Source organism: Lontra canadensis, unplaced genomic scaffold (assembly GCF_010015895.1).
Source record: "Lontra canadensis isolate GAN:19392208 unplaced genomic scaffold, GSC_riverotter_1.0 scaffold98, whole genome shotgun sequence".
Lineage (NCBI taxonomy): Eukaryota > Metazoa > Chordata > Mammalia > Carnivora > Mustelidae > Lontra > Lontra canadensis.
In genome coordinates, this window is record NW_022631092.1 from 6,365,224 (window position 1) to 6,384,317 (window position 19,094).

Here is a 19,094-nt window from a genome sequence, read left to right on the forward strand (position 1 = left end):
GATTGGAGAGCTCTGTTCCGGAAGCGCAGGAAAAGGAGGGCCTAGTGGTGCGCAAGTACGTTTCAGCTTAGCACCATGGCGGCACGCCTGGCTGTGAGCGGTTGGAGGGCTGCCCCTGCAGCGGCTGGGAGAGGCCCGCTGCTGTCCTGCCGGAGGTGGTCCGGCGCCAAGGCAGACACGCTGTACGATGTGGTGGTGTCGGGCGGAGGCCTGGTGGGTACCGCCATGGCCTGTGCCTTGGGTAAGCGGAGCTCCAGGCAGGTATTCGCGGGGAGGGCGGCCGTGGAGCAACTGTGAGGACCGTGGGAGCTCTGAGCTCCAGTGCTCTTTCCCCTGCCGAGAGGAGCCCCACGCCAAGCGCTTGGTCCTTCTGGGTTCCGAAGGGTCAAAAGTGGGAGGGTCCTTAGGAATCATGCTAAATCCCGGCGGTGGTTATTTAGGAACGGACACAGTTGTAAGTTAACAGGCATTGTATCGGGCTAGGCGTTTCGTTTCGTTTCGTTTCGTTTCGTTTCGTTTCGTTTTCTTTCTTTCTTTCTTTCTTTCTTTCAAGATTTTTATTTATTTATTTGACAGAGATCACAAGTAGGCAGAGAGGCAGGGAGAGAGAGAGGAAGGGAAGCAGACTCGCTGCTGAGCAGAGAGCCCGACGCGGGGCTCGATCCCAGGACCCCGGGATCATGACCCGAGCTGAAGGCAGACTTTAACCCACTGAGCCACCCAGGTGCCCCAACGTTTCGTTTCTTTTAGAAAATAACTTCCTTGAGATGTAATTGCATACCGTAAGGTTCACCCCTTTAAGCATACAGTGGTTCTTAGTATATTAACAGGTTGTGCATCCATCACCACCATGAATATTAGAACATTTTTATCACCCCCTAAAGAAACAGGAACCAATTAGCATACACTTCCCATTTCCCCCAAAGCTCCTCAGCCCTAGGCAACCACTTGTGAACTTTTTGTCTCTACAGATTTGCTTCTTCCTGACATTTTCATATACTTGGATTCTGCTTAATGTCTTAAAGGTTCATCCAAGTTGTGTGCACCAGTACTTTTTACGGTTAATTCTGCGTTGTGTGGATGTCGTACATTTGGTTTATGCATTTATTAGTTGACGGATGTTTGGGTTGTTTCCACTTCCGGACTGTTTCGAATAATGCTATTAATTTGGTACAGGGTTTAGTGTAAACATACATTTTTGGTTACTTGGATATATCCATTTCTAGGAGTGGAATTGCTGGGTCACATACATGGTAACTCTGTGTTTGGAAGAACTGCCAAATGGTATTCCAAGGTCGCTGCACCATTTTACATTCCCACCAGCTGTATGAGGGGGCCAGTTTCTTCGTATCCTGCACAGCACTCGCTCTTGTACTTTTGTTGATAGTCATCCTGATGGGTGTGAAGTGGTGTCTCCTGGTTTGATTTGAATTTCCCTAATGACTAATGATGTCCAATATCCTTTCATATGCTTATTTGTTTTTCTTTGAAGAAATGCCTGTTCAGAACCTTTGCCATCTTATTTTGATTTTTTAAAGTAATTTCTTCTCCATTGTGGGGTTTGAACTCAGGAGCCCACAATCAAGAGTTGCATGCTCTGTCAACTGAGCCAGCTAGACACCTCCCTTTGCCCATTTTGGGCAATTTGTCTTTTTATTATTGAGTTCTAAGAGTTGTTTTTGTTTGATTGTTTGTTTAATCTGGGCACAGGTCCTTTAACAGCTAAATGATTTGCAAATATTTTCTCTTATTTTATGGGTGGCCTTTTCATTTTCTTGGTGGTGTCCTTTGAAACAGAAGTTTTTAGTTTTGATAATGTTCAGCTTGTCAAGTTTTTACCACTTACACTTTTGGTGTCATATTTAAGAAATCATTAGCTAACGCAAAGTCATGAAGATTCATTCTTGTGTTCTAAGAGTTTTGTAGTTTTAGCTTTTGGATTTAAGTCTGTGATCCACTTGGAGTTAAACTTTGTAAGGTGAGGTGAGGACTTTGCTTTTACTTGTGTACTTTAGTGTGGTTCACTTCACTGTGATATAGATACTGTTTTCATATTTTATGTGAGGAAACTTGCTTAGCAAGGTTAAGTAAGGACCAGAGTGTTTTGTTTTTGTTTTTGTTTTTTTTTTTTTAAGATTTTATTTATTTATTTGACAGAGAGGGAACACAACCAGGGGAAGTAGGAGAGGGAGAAGCAGGCTTCCCGCTGGGCAGGGAGCCCGATGCCAGGCTCCATCCCAGGACCCTGGGATCATGACCTGAGCCAGAGGCAGACGCTTAACGACTGAGCCACCCAGGCTCCCCTAAGGACTAGAGTCTTAACAGCCAACTGGTAATAGACTGAGAACTTGAACACAGGTCACCAAACTCCAGTTCTTATGCCGTTTTTAAAAAGATTTATTTATCTGAGAGAGCTTTTGCACGCATGGGATAGGGGGTGGATGTGGGGAGAAAAGAGGCAGAGGAAGAGGGAGAAAAGGAGATTTCCCCCTGAATGCAGAGCCTAATGCGGGGCTGGATCCCAGGACCCTGAGATCATGACCTGAGCCAAAATCAAGAGCCAGACGCTCCAGCAACTGACCCCACTCAGATGCCCCCAGATCTTTTGGTTTTAACAATTGTATAGTGACTTGCAGAAATTGGATCTGAATTTTCTGACGTCACAAATTAAAGATCACTAATAATATAAAAGTCTTTGTTGGCTTAAGAATAAGGTGTGACAGCCACATCTCCCCTAGGGTGGCTCCCTTTTGGGATACTGGTGGGAAACAATGCTTTGTAGGAACTAATTGGCTTGAGTCTCAAAGTCATTATGAGAAACATAGTCATCAGTTATTGAGCACTTGTTATGGATAGGCATCTTTTAAAGTATTTTGCATAGGGGCACCTGGGTGGCTCAGTCGTTAAGCATCTGCCTTCGTGTCAGGTCATGATCCCAGGGTGCTGGAATCGAGGCCCTGCATCAGGCTCCCTGCTCCGCGGAAGCCTGGTTCTCCCTCTCCTACTCTGCTTGCTTGTATTCCCTCTCTCGCTGTATCTCTGTCAAATAAAATCTTTAAGAAAAAGTATTTTGCATAACATTTTTACTTAATCCTCATAATCTTTTTTGGGGGGTACAAAAAAGTGGTTTTATTGAAGCACGGGGACAGGACTCCTGGGCAGAAACAGCTGCACTGGGTCATAATCTTTTTTAATTGAAGTCTGATTGACACGTGTTGCATCCACTTACTCTCTACAGTCTTGATTGTAAATTGTGCAGACAAGAAAGTTAAAACTCGGGTTAAGTAGCTTGCACGCAAAAGTTAGTAATTGGGAGATAAAAAGCCTTTCTGAGACACACAGCTCTCTGGCAGGTATACATACCTTTGCTTCCTGACAGCCATTTTGGTTGTACCTACTGGCCACTGGGCTAAAACAGTGGTTCTCAAGCTTGAGTACAGTTAACAATCAGCTGGAGTTTTTGTTTTCTTTGGAGGTGTTGAATAAGGCACGTACAGAAAATTCAAAGGGGGTTTTGTGTTCTGAAATACCAAGGGTATAGGGCATACACTGTAAAGGATGTAAAGTGAGACTTCCATTCTTTACTTTTACCGCCCGGTTCTCCTTGAAGACAGTCACCCGTTACCAGTTTGTGGGGCATGTTTCAAAAATGAGGATTCCAGGTTTGGGTTTATCGAGATGGGGCCCAGGAGCCTGGACTTCCGACAGATACCTGCAGAGTGGATGCCGGGAGGCCACACTTTGAGAAAGAGAAGCAGCGGAAGAACTGAATTTTCTTATAGTGACGTGACTTCTTAACTTTTTAAAAAAAATTTTATCTATTTGAGAGAGAGAGTGATAGAGATCATGAGAGGGGGAAGGTCAGAGGGAGGAGCAGACTCCCCATGGAGCTGGGAGCCCAAAGCGGAACTCGATCCCGGGACTCCAGGATCATGACCTGAGCCGAAGGCAGTCGTTTAACCAGCTGAGCCACCCAGGTCTCTCCAACTTTTTAATATAATTTTGTATGATATGTATCTTGAAAAATTTCTAGCCTTACTAAAACTTTAGTGTTAATATTTGTATTTAACTTTCTTCCTTGTTTTTTTTTTTTTTAATTAAAAAAAAAGATTATTTATTTATTTGACAGACAGAGATCACAAGTAGGCAGAGAGGCAGGCACAGGGGTGTGTGTGGGGGGGGAGCAGGCTGCCCACTGAGCAGAGAGCCTGATGTGGGGCTCCGTCCGAGGACCCTGGGATCATGACCTGAGCCGAAGGCAGAGGCTTTAACCCGCTGAGCCACCCAGGCGCCCCCCCTTGTTTATTCTTTATCTTAATGCTCTTCAATGCCTCAAGGAGGGAGAGCAGCAGTGCTTTCTTTTACAAACTCAGAGAATTCTGTACTGCAGTTCCTTTTTTCCATCTCTTCCACAGAAGTATAAGTCCTCAAAGTCAAGACTGACTTTTAAACAGTTATAATGCAGACTTCTTGATACAAGTCTACAAAAGAAAAGTCAGGAGCTGGAGTGCACTGGGTTGTTACAGTTTCTGCTCTAAGTCAAAACCACCAAACAGGTTAACAGAAGAAAATTCACACACGGGCCAATTTCCTTAAAAAGCAGAGAAAATAATAAACGTTAAATGTGAAAGTTAAAATTCTGGAAGGTTTGGAATCTTTTTTTTTTTTTTTTTTTAAGATTTTATTTATTTATTTGACAAAGAGACAGAGGGAGCGCGAGAGCGAACACAAGCAGGGGGAGTGGGAGAGGGAGAAGCAGCCTCCCCACTGAGCAGGGAGCCTGATGTGGGACTTGATTCCAGGATTCCAGGATCATGACCCAAGCTGAAGGCAGATGCTTAACGATTGAGCTACCCAGGTGCCACTGGAATCTTTCACGTGAATTATTCAGTGAGCAGGCCTCGCTGTTGTCCTGTAAAGCATCTGGGACCTTGGGCAGGTCTCAACCTTTCAGATTTCAGAGGCAGTTGTGGCATTCATTGGCAGTGTTTTCTCTTGAGTCAAATAAACTCTGAGCCCGAGATATTGTGTGTGTAACGTTTCCCCTTGATCATCACAGCCTGTATCCCAGAGAATATTGTCAGTAGTTTATATGGTGATCAACCTTACTTTTTATTCCAATGTCCACTTTATTTATTTATTTATTTTTAAAGATTTTCTTTGACAGAGGGAGAAACAGTGAGAGAGGGAACGCAAGCAGGGGAGTGGGAGAGGGAGAAGCAGGCTTCCCGCTGAGCAGGGAGCCCGATATGGGGCTCGATCCCAGGACCCTGGGATCATGATTTGAGCCAAAGGCAAATGCTTAATGACAGCCACGCCGGTGCACAGTCAGGGAGCACTTTAATTTTAGCAGCTGCTTTAAAAGTGCAAGTTTTTCAGTAGGCTCTTCTTGTTTCCCCTTAAGTCAGTTTGTTTCCCTTGATTCTCTACAAACCCACAAGAGTTTATGTTTCAGGCTTGAAACATCTGTATTTCCCTCTCACACTGTTACCTGTAAATTGCATTCTGTAGTATTTTTTCTCCAGCTGAGTTTTCTAAAATGTTAAATAGCTAAAAAATAAAATAATTGAACCTGATTGTATTTGTCTTGTTAGTTCCCTTGTCTCTCATTTAACAAAAATGTCCATTGGGTATCTCCGGATGGAGGAGATCGAAAGTTTGAGGCTGGGAATATTAGCCATAGCAAAAGAAATGGTTCCTGCCCCCAGGGAATTTACAATGTAGCAAAAGAGATAGATTTGTAAATAGCCCTGCCGGGGAGGGGAGGAGTGAATGAGTAGGATCCAGAGGGAGGCGGAGGTCAGGAGGGCGTTCGGGTGGAACAGACCCTGGAAGGGAAGAGGTGTGTGACGGACCAGAAGGCAGTCCTCTCCGGGGAGCGCGGCTGTTCCCATCCTCCAGTGCGGAACGGCAGCGCCGCTTGGCGGTGGGGGAGGGGAGGGGCGCATGTGAACCTGGTAGTCCTGGCGCAGCTAGCTCACCGCCTGTTCACCAGAGTGACCTTGACTTTCACACTCCCTTGTTGCATCTTAAAATAATGCCACTCTTCTTTAGGTAACAAAAAATGTGGGGTTGTCATCATTACTAAGTGAAAACGTACATCGTCTCTCTCTTAATAATCCTGTCACATTTTTTTTCTCCTTTCTTGGCTGCAGCTCCCTGCGTACTGTGTCCGTGTCTTTCCCTGGGACACGGTGGAGGGACTGTGTCTGGGCTACAGGCACCCAGTAACGAAGTCCCCAAGTCCCCTTTTTACTTCTCTACACCAGTGTTTGAGGACCAGATTTATAGGTACAATTGATGTATTTGGGGGGCTCCTTTTCTTTTACAAATAATTCTTTATCTTTGATTCAATCTTGAGGCCACAACAAATTTTGCTTATTAAATAGTCCATTTTTCTGTTGAACACAATTTGTAATTTTTAGTGACCTAACAGTTTAAACATTAGAAGTATCTGGTGTCCTGAACACTGGGCCCTGCCCTTCCCCCACTCTCTTCCCCCAGGTTCTGTACCCTTTGGACAGGCCTCCCCTGAGAACCTTTGCTTGCCAGCAGGGCCGGCAGCACAGGTCAGTCTGCCGTGGGCCCAGGCAAACTGCATGTCACTGGTCACCTGTTTGGGGCCTGAATAAACAGTTGGCAATTAAAAAAAAAATCTGGTGTTTAAATACTTAAGCCTTTTACTTCATTCTTCCTTTCTAGGGAGTTCTACTGGCTCCTTGTGAGTTTTGTCATTATTTGCTTCTTTGCACATGGCCGGTGTTGGACAGTTAAGAGAAACCTGGGCAGTCATGGGCAGGTTGATTCACATGGTTGAAACAGTGGTATAAGCTACTGATGAAGTTCTAGAACCTAGGTGAGGTTCGGTGGGCTGAGGTCTGGAGCCGATGACCAAGAAAGAATTCTTGAGACATCTTTGGTGCAAAATGGTGGTTTATTAAAGCACGGGGACAGGACCCTTGGGCAGGAAGAGCTGCTGCCCGGGGTTGTGAGAGATGGCAGGTTCTGTACCTTGCGGTTGGGGGAAGGTGAGGGGAAGGGAGGTTTCAATGGAGCTTTCATATGCTAAAGAGGGCCTGCGAGGTGCGGGCATACTGGAGGCCTTGCGGCCTCATCAATGTTGTCTTTTGGCAAGCCATTCACATTTCTGCTATCAGGCGTCTTTGTTAGTGAGATTTAGGTTCAGAAGAGATTTAACTATATTTACATTTCCTTCTACCTCAGCCTCCTTCAGTTTTGTTTATGGAGGGGAGGATGACATTAGGGCTTGAGGAACTGAGTTATTAGCCCCTAGAAATTGTGCTATTGATAAGGTTTGTAGATCTCTAGGACATTTGTAAACCAATGGAGACTCCTGTCTTGCTGGATTGTGATCTCTGCAGGTTAACTATTTGTTTCTCAATTATGGCAGTCGGGTGCCTGAGGAATGTACACACATTACCGAGGGGAGCGGGTGGAGAGGGGGTGCAAGGTGACAGCTTTTGCTTTGTCCTCAGCCAGCTTCCTACTCCCTCATCACTACTGCTTAGGATATTGTGTGGTGTTTCTTTTTGTGTGCCGTGTGAAAAACTTCTATCCTAAGGACGAAGCAATTAGTTAATCTCGTGCTTCTCTTAGAAGTGAGAAAGGGAAGAAATTCTGATTTTCCCACTATGATATAAAATGTTGATTCTCTCTCTTTTTTTTAGGACATGATATTCACTTCAGTGACAAGAAAATCCTGTTGCTAGAAGCAGGTCCAAAGAAAGTATGGGAGAAATTGCCAGAAACTTACAGCAACAGAGTCAGCTCCATTTCCCCTGGCTCTGCAACCCTTCTTAGTAGTGAGTAGATCTTTGATAGAACCAACCTCTTGTCTCTCCTGGCTTTCCAGTGTGTCCCATAGGGCAGAGGCTGTCGAGCATCCTGTGAGGAGGGGGTTGGTGTGGTAATCTTGTACATCCTTGAAGATGAGGACCCATTACAATGTCACATCCCAGGCTGAGGGCGATGTCCTCGGAACATGTGGGTTCATCATGTGGACTTTGTTTGTGACGTTGGGTCATTATGAATTGGTGGAATTGAAACTGTATGAACTAATCATGACCATTGGTTTCCAGTAGGAGTACCCTCTTTATTCCCAGACTCAGCCCTCTTGGGATTTAGGGAGTTTGGATGCTAAATGCTTTTGAGTGCAAATCCGTGTGTGCACATGGAACTCATTAGAAAACTGTCTGTAGGTCTCTGCCCGAGGTTACTCCCCCGGGCTCTCCTATCTAGAACTGCCCTGTCAAAAATTAGACTCTTCCATCACTTTTTAGCCCCTTATACTGCTTTATTTTTCTTTGTAGCACTTAGTACTAACCTGACAATGTATTACGTCTTTTTTTTTTTTTACTATCTCTCCGACAAGAATATTAGCTGCAGAGGGGCAGGAACTTTGTTTGGTTTCACACTTTATGCTCCGTACCTAGAATTGTGTCTGGCTCACTAAATGTGTCCACACTGAATAAATCTGTTCAGTGCTCTGGGGTTAAAAAAAAACAAAGTTAAAAGACTGTCTTTTAAAAAAAAAATTTAAGATTTTACTTTTAAGTAATCTCTCCACTCACTGTGGGGTTCAAACTCAGAACCCTGGGTCAAGAGTTGCTATGCCCTTCTGACTGAGCCAGCCGGGCACCCCAGAGAGTTTCTAACTTCTGTAGGATGATGAAAAAAATGTGGGTTTGGTTTTCTTTTTTATTTTCCCTAACTTTAATGTGATTTGACTTTTTAAAAAAAATATTTGATGGAGGGAGAGAGACTCTTAAGCAGACTCCCCATGGAGTGCAGAGCCTGACGTGGGGCTCAGTCTCACGACCCTGAGGTCACAACCTGAGCTACAACCGAGTTGGACATTTAACTGACTGAGCCACCTACGCGCCCCAGATTTGACTTTTTGATCATAAAAGCTGGGTCTTTTTTCATGCTGTATAATCTGAACTTGGGAACAGAGTAGCTTAACTCCTAGCATCAAACAGGAAAAAATGAGAGAGTATTTTCCTGTCATTGGAGGATGCTGAAAAAATCTCTTACTTCACAGGTTGGAGAGACAGAGTCTAGGAGGGCTGTGTCGCATGAACTTGCTCTGGCCTATACATGGATCCTTTCTTTTGTAGGTTTTGGTGCCTGGGACCACATCTGCAACATGAGATACAGAGCCTTTCGGCGAATGCAGGTGCCTGCTTTATCACCTCTGCCAAGATATCTTGCTTGTCCATCTTCTTTTCTGTATCTTGGAATCCGTATTCTCCATATTTCGTGTGGAAGCAGGAACTTCCCATTCAGTCTAAGGAAGTGGGGGGAAGCATTCTCAAGAGAAGTTTCTTCTCACCTTCTGTCTCCTACCAGGGGAACTGACATTGTGATTTTCCTGCTCTGTCACTTGGGGAAGGCAGTACTGTTTCTGATCGGAGCAAGACATTTTCTCTTCCTTGGGTTATAATACAGACTTTCCTTCGGTGTTTCCAGGTGTGGGATGCCTGCTCAGAGGCGCTGATAATGTTCGATAAGGATAATCTGGATGACATGGGCTATATAGTGGAGAATGACGTCATCATGTGCGCCCTCACCAAGCAGCTGGAGGCTGCGTCAGGTGAGGCTTCCACTTCTTACGTCGTCTTTTACCCTGCATGGTGAACTGCTCTAGAATTTTTCTGGGACTTACTGGAAAAAAGAATCCCTTTTATGGAGATTGTATATCTACCGTAAAGGAACCCTCTGTTAGATATCTTAGGGTTTTTTCTTTTTTTTTAAATTCGGGAATAAAAATAACGGTTTTATTCAGGAATAATTTATATACCATAAAATTCACCCATTTTAAGTGTACAATTCAGTGGTTTTTAGTGTACTTACAGAATTAGGCCGCAGTCACAGTGTCATTTTAGAACATTTCTGTCACTTGAGAAAGAAATCTTAGGTCCGTTTACAGCATTCCCCCTTCCCAACCGCAGCCCCTGGCACCACTGATCTACTTTCGGTCTCTCGGGATTTGCCTCTTCTGGACATTTCATATAGATCAAAACATACACAGTGTGTTCTTTTATGTCTGCTGCTCTCACCGAGCGTATCTTTGATATCTATTCGTGTCGCCGCCTGTGTTAGTAGTCCGTTCTTTTTTATCACCAGATGGTATTCCTTCATGTGAATACACTGCTTTTCGTTCATCCATTCATCAGTTGACGGCCAGTGGGTTGTTCCCACTCTGGCAATTGTGAATAACGCTGTGAACACTTGGTACAAGTCTTTGCAGGGACGTAGGTCTCATTTGTTCTGGGTGCATACTTAGGAGTAGACTTGCTAGGTCATGTGTTCTATGTTTAACATTTTCAGAAACTGCCGAACTTTTTCAGAGAGGCTGCAGCATTTCACTTTCCCACCAGTAATATATAAGGTCACCAATTACTCCATATCCTTGCCAACACTTACTTTCCTTTTATTTTTTTTATTATAGCCATCCCAGTGACAAATGGTATCTTATTGTAGTTTTTTTTTTTTTTTAAGATTGTATTTATTTATTTGACAGAGATCATAAGCAGGCAGAGACAGGTAGAGAAAGGGGTGGCGGAAGCAGGCTCCCTGCTAAGCAGAGAGCCCAAAGCGGGGCTCGATCCCAGGACCCTGGGATCATAACCTGAGCCAAAGGCAGAGGCTTTAACCCACTGAGCCACCCAGGTGCCCCTCTTAACTGTAGTTTTGATTGTATTTCCCATCTTTTCTTGTGGTTATTTGCCATTTAGTGAAATGACTATTCAGAATCTATTGCCCATTTAAAAACTGGATCATCGTTTTCTTTCTGAGTTAGAAGAGTTCCTGATATATTCTGAATATAAATTCCTTATCAGATTATTATGAAATCTCTATACCCAGCATAGGGCCTGAACTCACAGCCCTGAGATCGAGAGTCCCGTGCTCTAATGACTGAGCCAACCAGGCACCCCATTTAATGTGCAACTTTTAAATATAATTTAGACTGAGTATTTAGTCACTTAGAAACATGTTCCAGAACATTGGTGAAAAAAGTAGGTCATATCCTGTGTGTGCATATGCATCTATATGCATAGGAAGTAATCTGGAAAGCTATATGGAAAAGCTTTAATTGTAGTTGCCTCTTGAGTGGTATGATTAAGGGTAATGTTTTCCATTCCTTTTAAATCTTCCTTTGTTGGGGTGCCTGGGTGGCTCAGTGAGTTAAAGCCTCTTCCTTCGGCTCAGGTCATGATCTCACGGTCTAGGGATCAAGTCCCACATCGGGCTCTCTGCTCTGCATAGAGCCTGCTTCCCCCTCTCTCTCTGCCTGCCTCTCTGCCTACTTGTGATCTCCGTCTGTCAAATAAATAAATAAAATCTTAAAAAAAAAATCTTCCTTTGTTGTTCATACTTCAAAAGCATATCAATTTTTACGATCAGAAAAGTAAAATGATTTCCAGTGGCAAGAAAAGTCTTAGGAAATCTAGAACTTTTTTGAGCCCCTGGCATTCCCACCCTGTTGATTCTGAAAGCATGTGGAGTAGGCAGAGTGAAGCTAGAAGAGAGATGAGATGAGAAGAGAGAATTCCTGCCATGGGCTGGTCATTCAGTGAGGGCTGAGTATTTATTTATTTATTTATGACACTGACTTATCCTTGTGGCCCTGTCATTTATCAGCTCTCAGACCGTAGCATTTATTATAGGAGTTATTTTTTAGATTTTACTGTTTTTGTTTAGGAGTAAATGATGAGAGCCCGCTATCCTAAGAGCTCGCTTTAGATTTAGGTACGATTTTTGCCTCAGCCCATGTGGGGGGCCTTTCTGATGTTTTGTTTTCTCTCTCTGACCTCCTAGACCGGGTGACAGTTCTCTACAGGAGCAGAGCAGTCGGCTATACCTGGCCTTATCCCTTCACCATGGCGGACTCCAGCCCTTGGGTTCATATTACCCTAGGTGATGGCAGCACCCTCCAGACTAAATTGTTGGTAGTTGAAAATTCTTGTTTTGCCAGGGGTCTTGAGTATCCATAGCTTATCCTAGACTCTAGGGTCTTTCGTTTTAGATTTAAGCTATAATTTTGGGCAAAGCTTTGGTTATTAGGACCAGTACCCACTCAGGCCAACTCAAGATGGTCTTTTAAATCTGGTAAAGAGGGGCGCCTGGGTGGCTCAGTGGGTTAAAGTCTCTGCCTTCGGCTCAGGTCCTGATCCCAGGGTCCAGGGATGGAGCCCCACATCGGGCTCTCTGCTTGGCAAGGAGCCTGCTCCCCCATCCTCTCTCTGCCTGCCTCTCTGCCTACTTGTGATCTCTGTCAAACAAAAAATAATAAATCCGGTATAGGAAGCAGTCTCCTGGACCATCTTAGGTCTTAAAAGAAAAGGGACACCGCGACAGCAGCAGAAGGGGAGATGGTTCTTGCCCTCCCAGGAGTCCTGTAGTCCCTTCACCTCCCGCGTTTCCCGTGTCTGTCTGTTCGCCAGCCTCCCCGTCTAGTGAGCAGCCGCTCCTAACCTTCCCGCAGGACTGTTCAGCTCCAGTGCCTGCCTTGTTAACTTCTAGGTCAAATACCAAGAGAATCTGGCCAAGTTAACCTATGGCTGGCACCTCACGGGGCTGAGGTCCGGCTTTGGTCCATTAGTTGACACTGGGTTACCTAGGTAAGGCTGCCCCCTCCAGCGCCTGAGAGTGAGGTGGGCGTGATAACAAGTTGCCTGCCGCCGCCGATGAGCTTGTGAAGGGAGTTGGAACTAGAGAGAACTCAAGGAGACAGAGACACGCTTCTGGAACAGTTTCGGGTATTAAGGAGTTGTAAGACTTGACAGACTCGTTTCCACGCAGATCGGTGCAGATGGTCACAACTCAGGAGTGCGACAGGCTGCTGGGATTCAGAATGTCAGCTGGAACTACGATCAGTCTGCTGTCGTGGCTACTCTGCATTTGTCGGAGGTGAGAGCCTGAGCCCACCAGCTGGGGCCCCCGCTCGTGTTTTGTGGGTACTAAGGACTTTTCGTGAGAACTCTTCCTCTGTCGTAGGCCACAGAAAACAACGTAGCTTGGCAGAGATTCCTTCCCTCAGGGCCCATTGCTCTGCTCCCGGTAAGAAGTCCTTCCAGCTGATAGTCTGCTTCAGCGCGCCCGGCCTTCCTCTCTTAGGGCTTCACTTTCTCTTTTTCTGGTTTCGAGGGAATATGTCCAGGCTAACTTTGTTTCCCCTTGTTTCCCGTTACTCCCTTCAAGCCTGAGAACTCCCAAGAACAGAAGTCTTGCCCTTAGTATTGATATTCTTTTTTTTTTTTTGGGAGCTGGGTGCTTGCAAGTGAGGGGAGGGGCGGAGGGAGAGGATCTCAAGCCGTCTCCCTGCTGAGCATAGAGCCCTGCCTGGGGCTCGATCTCCCAGCCCTGAGATCATGATCTGAGCCGAAATCATCCGACTGAGCCACCCAGGCGCTCTACTATCGATGTTGTTTTGACGCAGCTCTCAGACACCTTGAGTTCCTTGGTTTGGTCGACATCCCATGAACATGCAGCGGAGCTCGTCGGCATGGATGAAGAAAAGTTCGTGGATACCGTTAACTCTGCCTTCGTGAGTATGAGCATGTCCAGCTGATGCTGGGTTGCAGGGGAGATGCAGAAAGGTGGTTTTGATGAAGGAAAAGGAATAACCAACCAGCAGCCCCTACGGTAACTGTAGGGTTTGGTCTGGGCTACGTGGACGGGAGGGCATTCAGGGAAATGCAAAACAGCGCAAATTAGTAACTTCTACGCTTTTTTGACGATTGTGGGCTGCTGCGGTCTTGACTGAAACAGCTCCCTGGGCAGTAGTTAGCATTGGCCCTTTTTTTTGAAGCTGTAACTACTTGGCTAATTCTGAATAGCTGTCCTAGGTTTGAAGTACCTGAACCTTTGAAGCTTGATTCATTAGACATGTTCTTGGAGGAGCTGAGCACAGTTTAGCAGGGAGCTTAAGAGAAAGTCTTGTGGACAGACATGGGTTCAGTACTGCTTCTGCCTGTTAATCTCCTAGGAAATGGAGATAGTATCACCAGCCTCTCAGGGTTTAATAACAGTAATAAAAGTCTAAAGATTTTTTTTTTTTTAAGATTTTATTTTTATATTTGACAGAGATCACAAGTAGGCAGAGCAGCAGGAAGAGAGAGAGGAAGGGAAGCAGGCTCCCCGCCGAGCAGAGAGTCTGATGCGGGGCTCGATCCCAGGATGCTGGGATCATGACCTGAGCCGAAAGCAGAGGTTTTAACCCACTGAGCCACCCGGGCGCCCCGAGTCTAAAGATTTTTCAAATGAGAGAATTGATGTAAGGTGCTTGGAGCATACCTAGTACATTAATAGGTGCTCAACAGATGGTAACGATTATCCCGGAGTAGGCACAGCCTTCAGTGTCGGCAGCACTCGTCTCGGAGCTTAAACACCACATGCATCTGAATTCACGAATAGTAACAATCAGTAAGATTCACTGAACGTTTGCTGTGTGCCACGCACAGGTGAAGAGTCGCATCTGTCCATTTAATGCAGTGACCCGTCGAGGAGGGCGCCGTTAGCATGCTCGTAGCTACCTGCCCAAGGTCAGAGAGCCGGGGGTAAGGCCGGGTTTGGCAGTCAGGCCGGCCCCTCGAACCTGTGGTCTTAAGCACCAAACTGCCACCTCACTAGTGACTTCCGGTAGTTTCGACTGAAGAACTTAGGCTTCCCTGCTCTAGAGCAGCAGCAGGAGTGACGGGAACTGAACACACGAAGTGGCTTCCAAGGTGGATGGTGAAGGCTGCCCCACCGGTCAGTTACGTGTACTCCTGCCGCGGGCTTCTGCGGGGCTGTCACGGACACGTCCCGCGCGCCTTCTAGGTGGGAGAGTCTGGAGGCAGACAGATGAGACACAGCCCTGCTTTCAGGAAGCTCACAGTCTAGTGAGGGAGGAAGCTACTGAAGCAGCAATTGGTGAAAGTTTTCACAGGATGTTAGCGGGAGCACAGAAGAGGGGAGCACGCAGTGGAGGGTTTGGCGGGAGGATCACAGCTTCTTGGTGCTCCGAGGGGTCATCCCGGCGAATTAGAAGGACGTTCTAAGCACAGGGAGGAATGGCAGGGCGAGGATGTTGTCGAATGAGCTACGCTGTGGCTGCTGTATGGTTTTGGAGGGTGAAGGTGAAGTGCAGGGTGGACGCCCACAGGTAGGCAGGGGCCGCTCGGGGACAGTTTGGCTTGATTCTCAGACCTGTGGGGAAGGGTAGGAAGTTGGGTTTTTTTGCCTTTGTTTAGGGGCTGTGCCACGTGTGGGCTACATCAGTCTAGGCATGTTAGGTACTGTTAATACTTGGCTTTAGTGGTAAAATGGGTTTTCTTGCTGATTTTTTTACTTCTTTTTTAATCACTGGTGAATCCCCACTGTTTGCGGCTGACGCGGCTCAGTGGAGTGAGGCCAACCACATGGACCTCGTCGACGCGGCGGGCAGCCTGCTGCAGTCCGCTGTTGGCTTTCTGAAGCCCACGAAGGTCTCCGCTCGCCAGATGCCCCCAAGTGTAGCCCGGGTGGATGCCAGAAGCCGCGTGCTGTTTCCACTTGGCTTGGGACATGCTGCTGAGTACGTCCGCCCGCGGCTGGCTCTCATCGGGTAAGATGACGACAGGGCAGGGCTGTCTTCTCCCGGTGCTGCAGGAGGCCATACCTGAGCTCTGCTTTCCTCTTAGGGATGCAGCCCACAGAGTCCATCCACTTGCAGGACAAGGTGTCAACATGGGATTTGGGGATGTCTCCAGCTTGGTCCGTCACCTCAGTGCTGCAGCCTTCAACGGGAAGGACTTGGGTAAGGATTCAGGTGCCTCAGAGAAGTATCCGGAGGTCATACAGTTAGGGGAGGTCGGGCTCCAGAATGTCCCTCCATAGCCAGATGTGGTAGACGTCGTGGTGTGTCTGGCTGACTGGGAAACCACTTCATTGTAGGGTCAGAGATTTACACCTTTCCTCCTTCCTCCAGGCTCTATGAGCCATCTCACAGGTTATGAAACAGATCGACAGCGTCACAACACTGCTCTTCTGGCTGCTACTGACCTACTGAAAAGGCTCTACTCCACCAGGGCCACTCCGCTGGTGCTGCTCCGGACATGGGGCTTGCAGGCCACAAATGCAGTGTCTCCACTCAAAGTAAGGTCACTCACGGCTCTCTAGGAGTCTTGCTCACTGAGGAAGGACTTGGTCAATGACTCTTAATTTCTTTGAATTAATTTTCTTGGCTGTAAAATTACCTTTTTAGGAATACCTCCCCCACTGGTTATGAGCAAAAAAGTCCTTGCTGAGCTCGTGGGTAGAGCCCACATCTAAGCAGTAACTTTACATGAGGGAGGGCTTAAAGTAGTGAATAGGAACTTTTAAAGATAAAGATTGTTTAGGGGCAGCTGGGTGGCTCAGTTGGTTAAGCTTAGTGTCCAACTCTTGACTTTGGCTCAGGTCATGATCTCAGGGTTGTGAGACCAAGCCCTGCATCAGACTCTGCACTCAGTGCAATCTGCTTCTCTCTCTCTCAAATAAATAAATACAATCTTTAAAAAAAAAAAAAAAAAAAAAAAAAAAGGCGCTTAAACTCCTTTTGCTGCTTGGCTACCTTCTTTCTTGAGAAACTTCCATTTAAAGACATTTTGGAGGGACTCTTGAGAGGAGCATCTGTCTGGGACTTTTGCTAAGTTTTTGCTTTAATCACTGTGGGTATTTTCTTTATTTTTAAAGATTTTATTTATTTATTTGACAGAGGGAGAGAGGGATCAGAAGTAGGCAGAGAGGCAGACAGAGAGAGAGGGGAAAGCAGGCTTCCTGTTGAGCAGAGAGCCTGATGTGGGGCTCAATCCCAGGACCCTGAGATCATGACCTGAGCTGAAGGCAGAGGCTTAACCCACTGAGCCACCCAGGCGCCCCTGGGTATTTTATTTTTAAGTAGGCTCCACTCCCAGCATGGAGCCTTGAACTCACAACCCTGATACCAAGACCTGGACACTTAACCAACTGAGCCACCCAGGCGCTCCTATATATTATTTTAAAATATTTTTTTCACTTGCCGTCACACCTTAACAGGGTCCAAGTATCATTCATTTTATTTCATTTTTCTCCAGGAACAGATTATAGCCTTTGCAAGCAAATGAATGCTCCCGTTCTGGACATTGTGTTGAAGAAAAATGAACATCTTTTCTGAAGACTATCACATATTTTCAAGATTTAGTAAATTCGCTTTACATTAGATTTCTCTAGTCTCTTTTTCTCCTCTGCTTTATGGGCCTGTGGACCCCCAAATCATGAGTGATAGATAATTTGCTGTGAGGAGGGCATATCAGTCAAGCTAACAAAAACCCCCAAAGGAAGACCATTGTGATTTGGTTGAAAAGACTTTTTTTATTACTGAAAGAAAAATTGCTAAGGTGCTGTCTCATTCATTTTTGAGGGAGGATTTATAAAAGAGAAGTTTTCTAAAATTAAGTTACTATCAACTTGAAACAGACTGCTATTTACATCACATATTTTATGTGAACCTCATGGTAACCACAAGGGGAAAATGTAAGTACACAAAAGAAAATGAGAAAGGAATCTGAACACAACACTAAAGAAAGCCATCAGACCACAAGGGAGAAGTGAAAGAAGATCAGAGAACTAAATAAACAAAACAATTAACAAAATGTCAGTAAGAATATACCTACCAATAATTAAATGAAAATGGGCTAAATTTGCAATCAAAAGACAGAGAGTGGCTGGTTGTGTGGGTAAAAAAACACATCTATGACTTATAAGAGATACTGCAGGACATACCCACACTGAAAATGGAACGGACAGAAAGATACTCCATGGAAATGAAAAGAAAGCTGGATTAGCTATACTCCAGTCACACTTTAAAACAAAGACTAGAGGGCACCTGGGTGGCTCAGTTGTTGGATGTCTGCAGATACTAATGGACCCAAAGGGAGATTAAGCAATATGGTAATAGTAGGAGACTTTAATATCCCACTCTTGTCAATAGATAATTCATCCAGACAAAAGAACCAATACAGAAACACTGGACTTTTATACCACATGGACATAACATACATACTCAGAACATTCCATCTAAAAGGCAGAATACACATTCCCAAGTCTATGTAGAATGTTCTCAAGAATAAGGCCCAAAACCAAGACTCAAAAAATTAAAGAAAATGGAAATTCTATCAAGCATCTCTGGTATGAAACTAGACCACAATGGTATACAACTATAACTTAATTACAAAAAAAAAAAAAGGGAAAAGGCACAAATATGAGGTTAATATGCTTTTGAACAACCAGTGTGTCATCAAAGAAATCAAAGAGAAATAAAAAACCTAGAGACAAAACCAAAATACGACACCAAAATACATAGGATGTAGCAAAAGCAGTTCTACGAGGGAAGTTCATGCCCACTTGAAGAAACAAGGAAAATATCAGATTGCCAACATAACTTTATATCTAAAGGAACTTTCTAGAAAAAGAACAAAGCCTGAGAGGAGTGGAAGGTAGATTAAAGCAGAAACAGAGACAAAAGACAATTACAAAAAATGAATGAAACTAAGAGCTGGTTGTCTTCAAAAAGATAAAATGTACAAATCTTCAGTAGACTAACCAAGTTAAAGTAAGAGCAGACTCAAAATCGGAAATTAAAGAGAAGTAGTATAACTGATACCACAGAAATCCAAAGGATCCTAAGAAACACTGAACAATTACATGCCAACAAGCTGGACAACCTAGAAGTGAATAAATTCTTAGAAATGTACAACCTTCCAAAACAATCATGAAGAAACAAAATATGAATAGACTGATTACTAGTAAGGAAATTTGAAACAGTAAATTAAAAATTTCCCAATAAGCCAAAATCTAGAAACAGCTTCACTGGCAAATTCTACCAAACTTTTTTTTTTTTTAAGATTTTATTTATTTATTTGACAGAGATCACAAGTAGGCAGAGAGGCAGGCAGAGAGAGAGGAAGGGAAGCAGGCTCCCGGCTGAGCAGAGAGTCCGATGCGGGACTTAATCCCAGGACCCTGAGATCATGACCTGAGCCGAAGGCAGCAGCTTAACCCACTGAGCCACCCAGGCGCCCCAAATTCTA

At 45.1% G+C, this 19,094-nt stretch overlaps 1 protein-coding gene across 1 annotated transcript; it reads left to right on the forward strand.

The window, feature by feature from the left end:
• Positions 1 to 47: 47 nt before the first annotated feature.
• Positions 48 to 17,226, forward strand: COQ6 (coenzyme Q6, monooxygenase). The gene is made up of 12 exons (XM_032837435.1): positions 48 to 241; positions 7,689 to 7,823; positions 9,138 to 9,196; positions 9,490 to 9,613; positions 11,842 to 11,972; positions 12,826 to 12,933; positions 13,021 to 13,083; positions 13,463 to 13,570; positions 15,408 to 15,610; positions 15,687 to 15,802; positions 15,974 to 16,140; positions 17,100 to 17,226. The coding sequence occupies exons 1-12, from the start codon at positions 76 to 78 to the stop codon at positions 17,127 to 17,129; spliced, it is 1,410 nt and encodes a 469-aa protein (XP_032693326.1). The 5' UTR covers positions 48 to 75; the 3' UTR covers positions 17,130 to 17,226.
• The last annotated feature ends 1,868 nt before the right edge of the window (positions 17,227 to 19,094 follow it).

Coding starts and splice junctions, on each gene's coding strand:
- COQ6 (XM_032837435.1), top strand. CDS start 76: ATGGCGGCACGCCTGGCTGTGAGCGGTTGGAGGGCTGCCCCTGCAGCG. Junction 7,824..9,137: donor CTCTGCAACCCTTCTTAGTA/GTGAGTAGATCT, acceptor TTTCTTTTGTAG/GTTTTGGTGCCTGGGACCAC. Junction 9,614..11,841: donor GCAGCTGGAGGCTGCGTCAG/GTGAGGCTTCCA, acceptor CTGACCTCCTAG/ACCGGGTGACAGTTCTCTAC.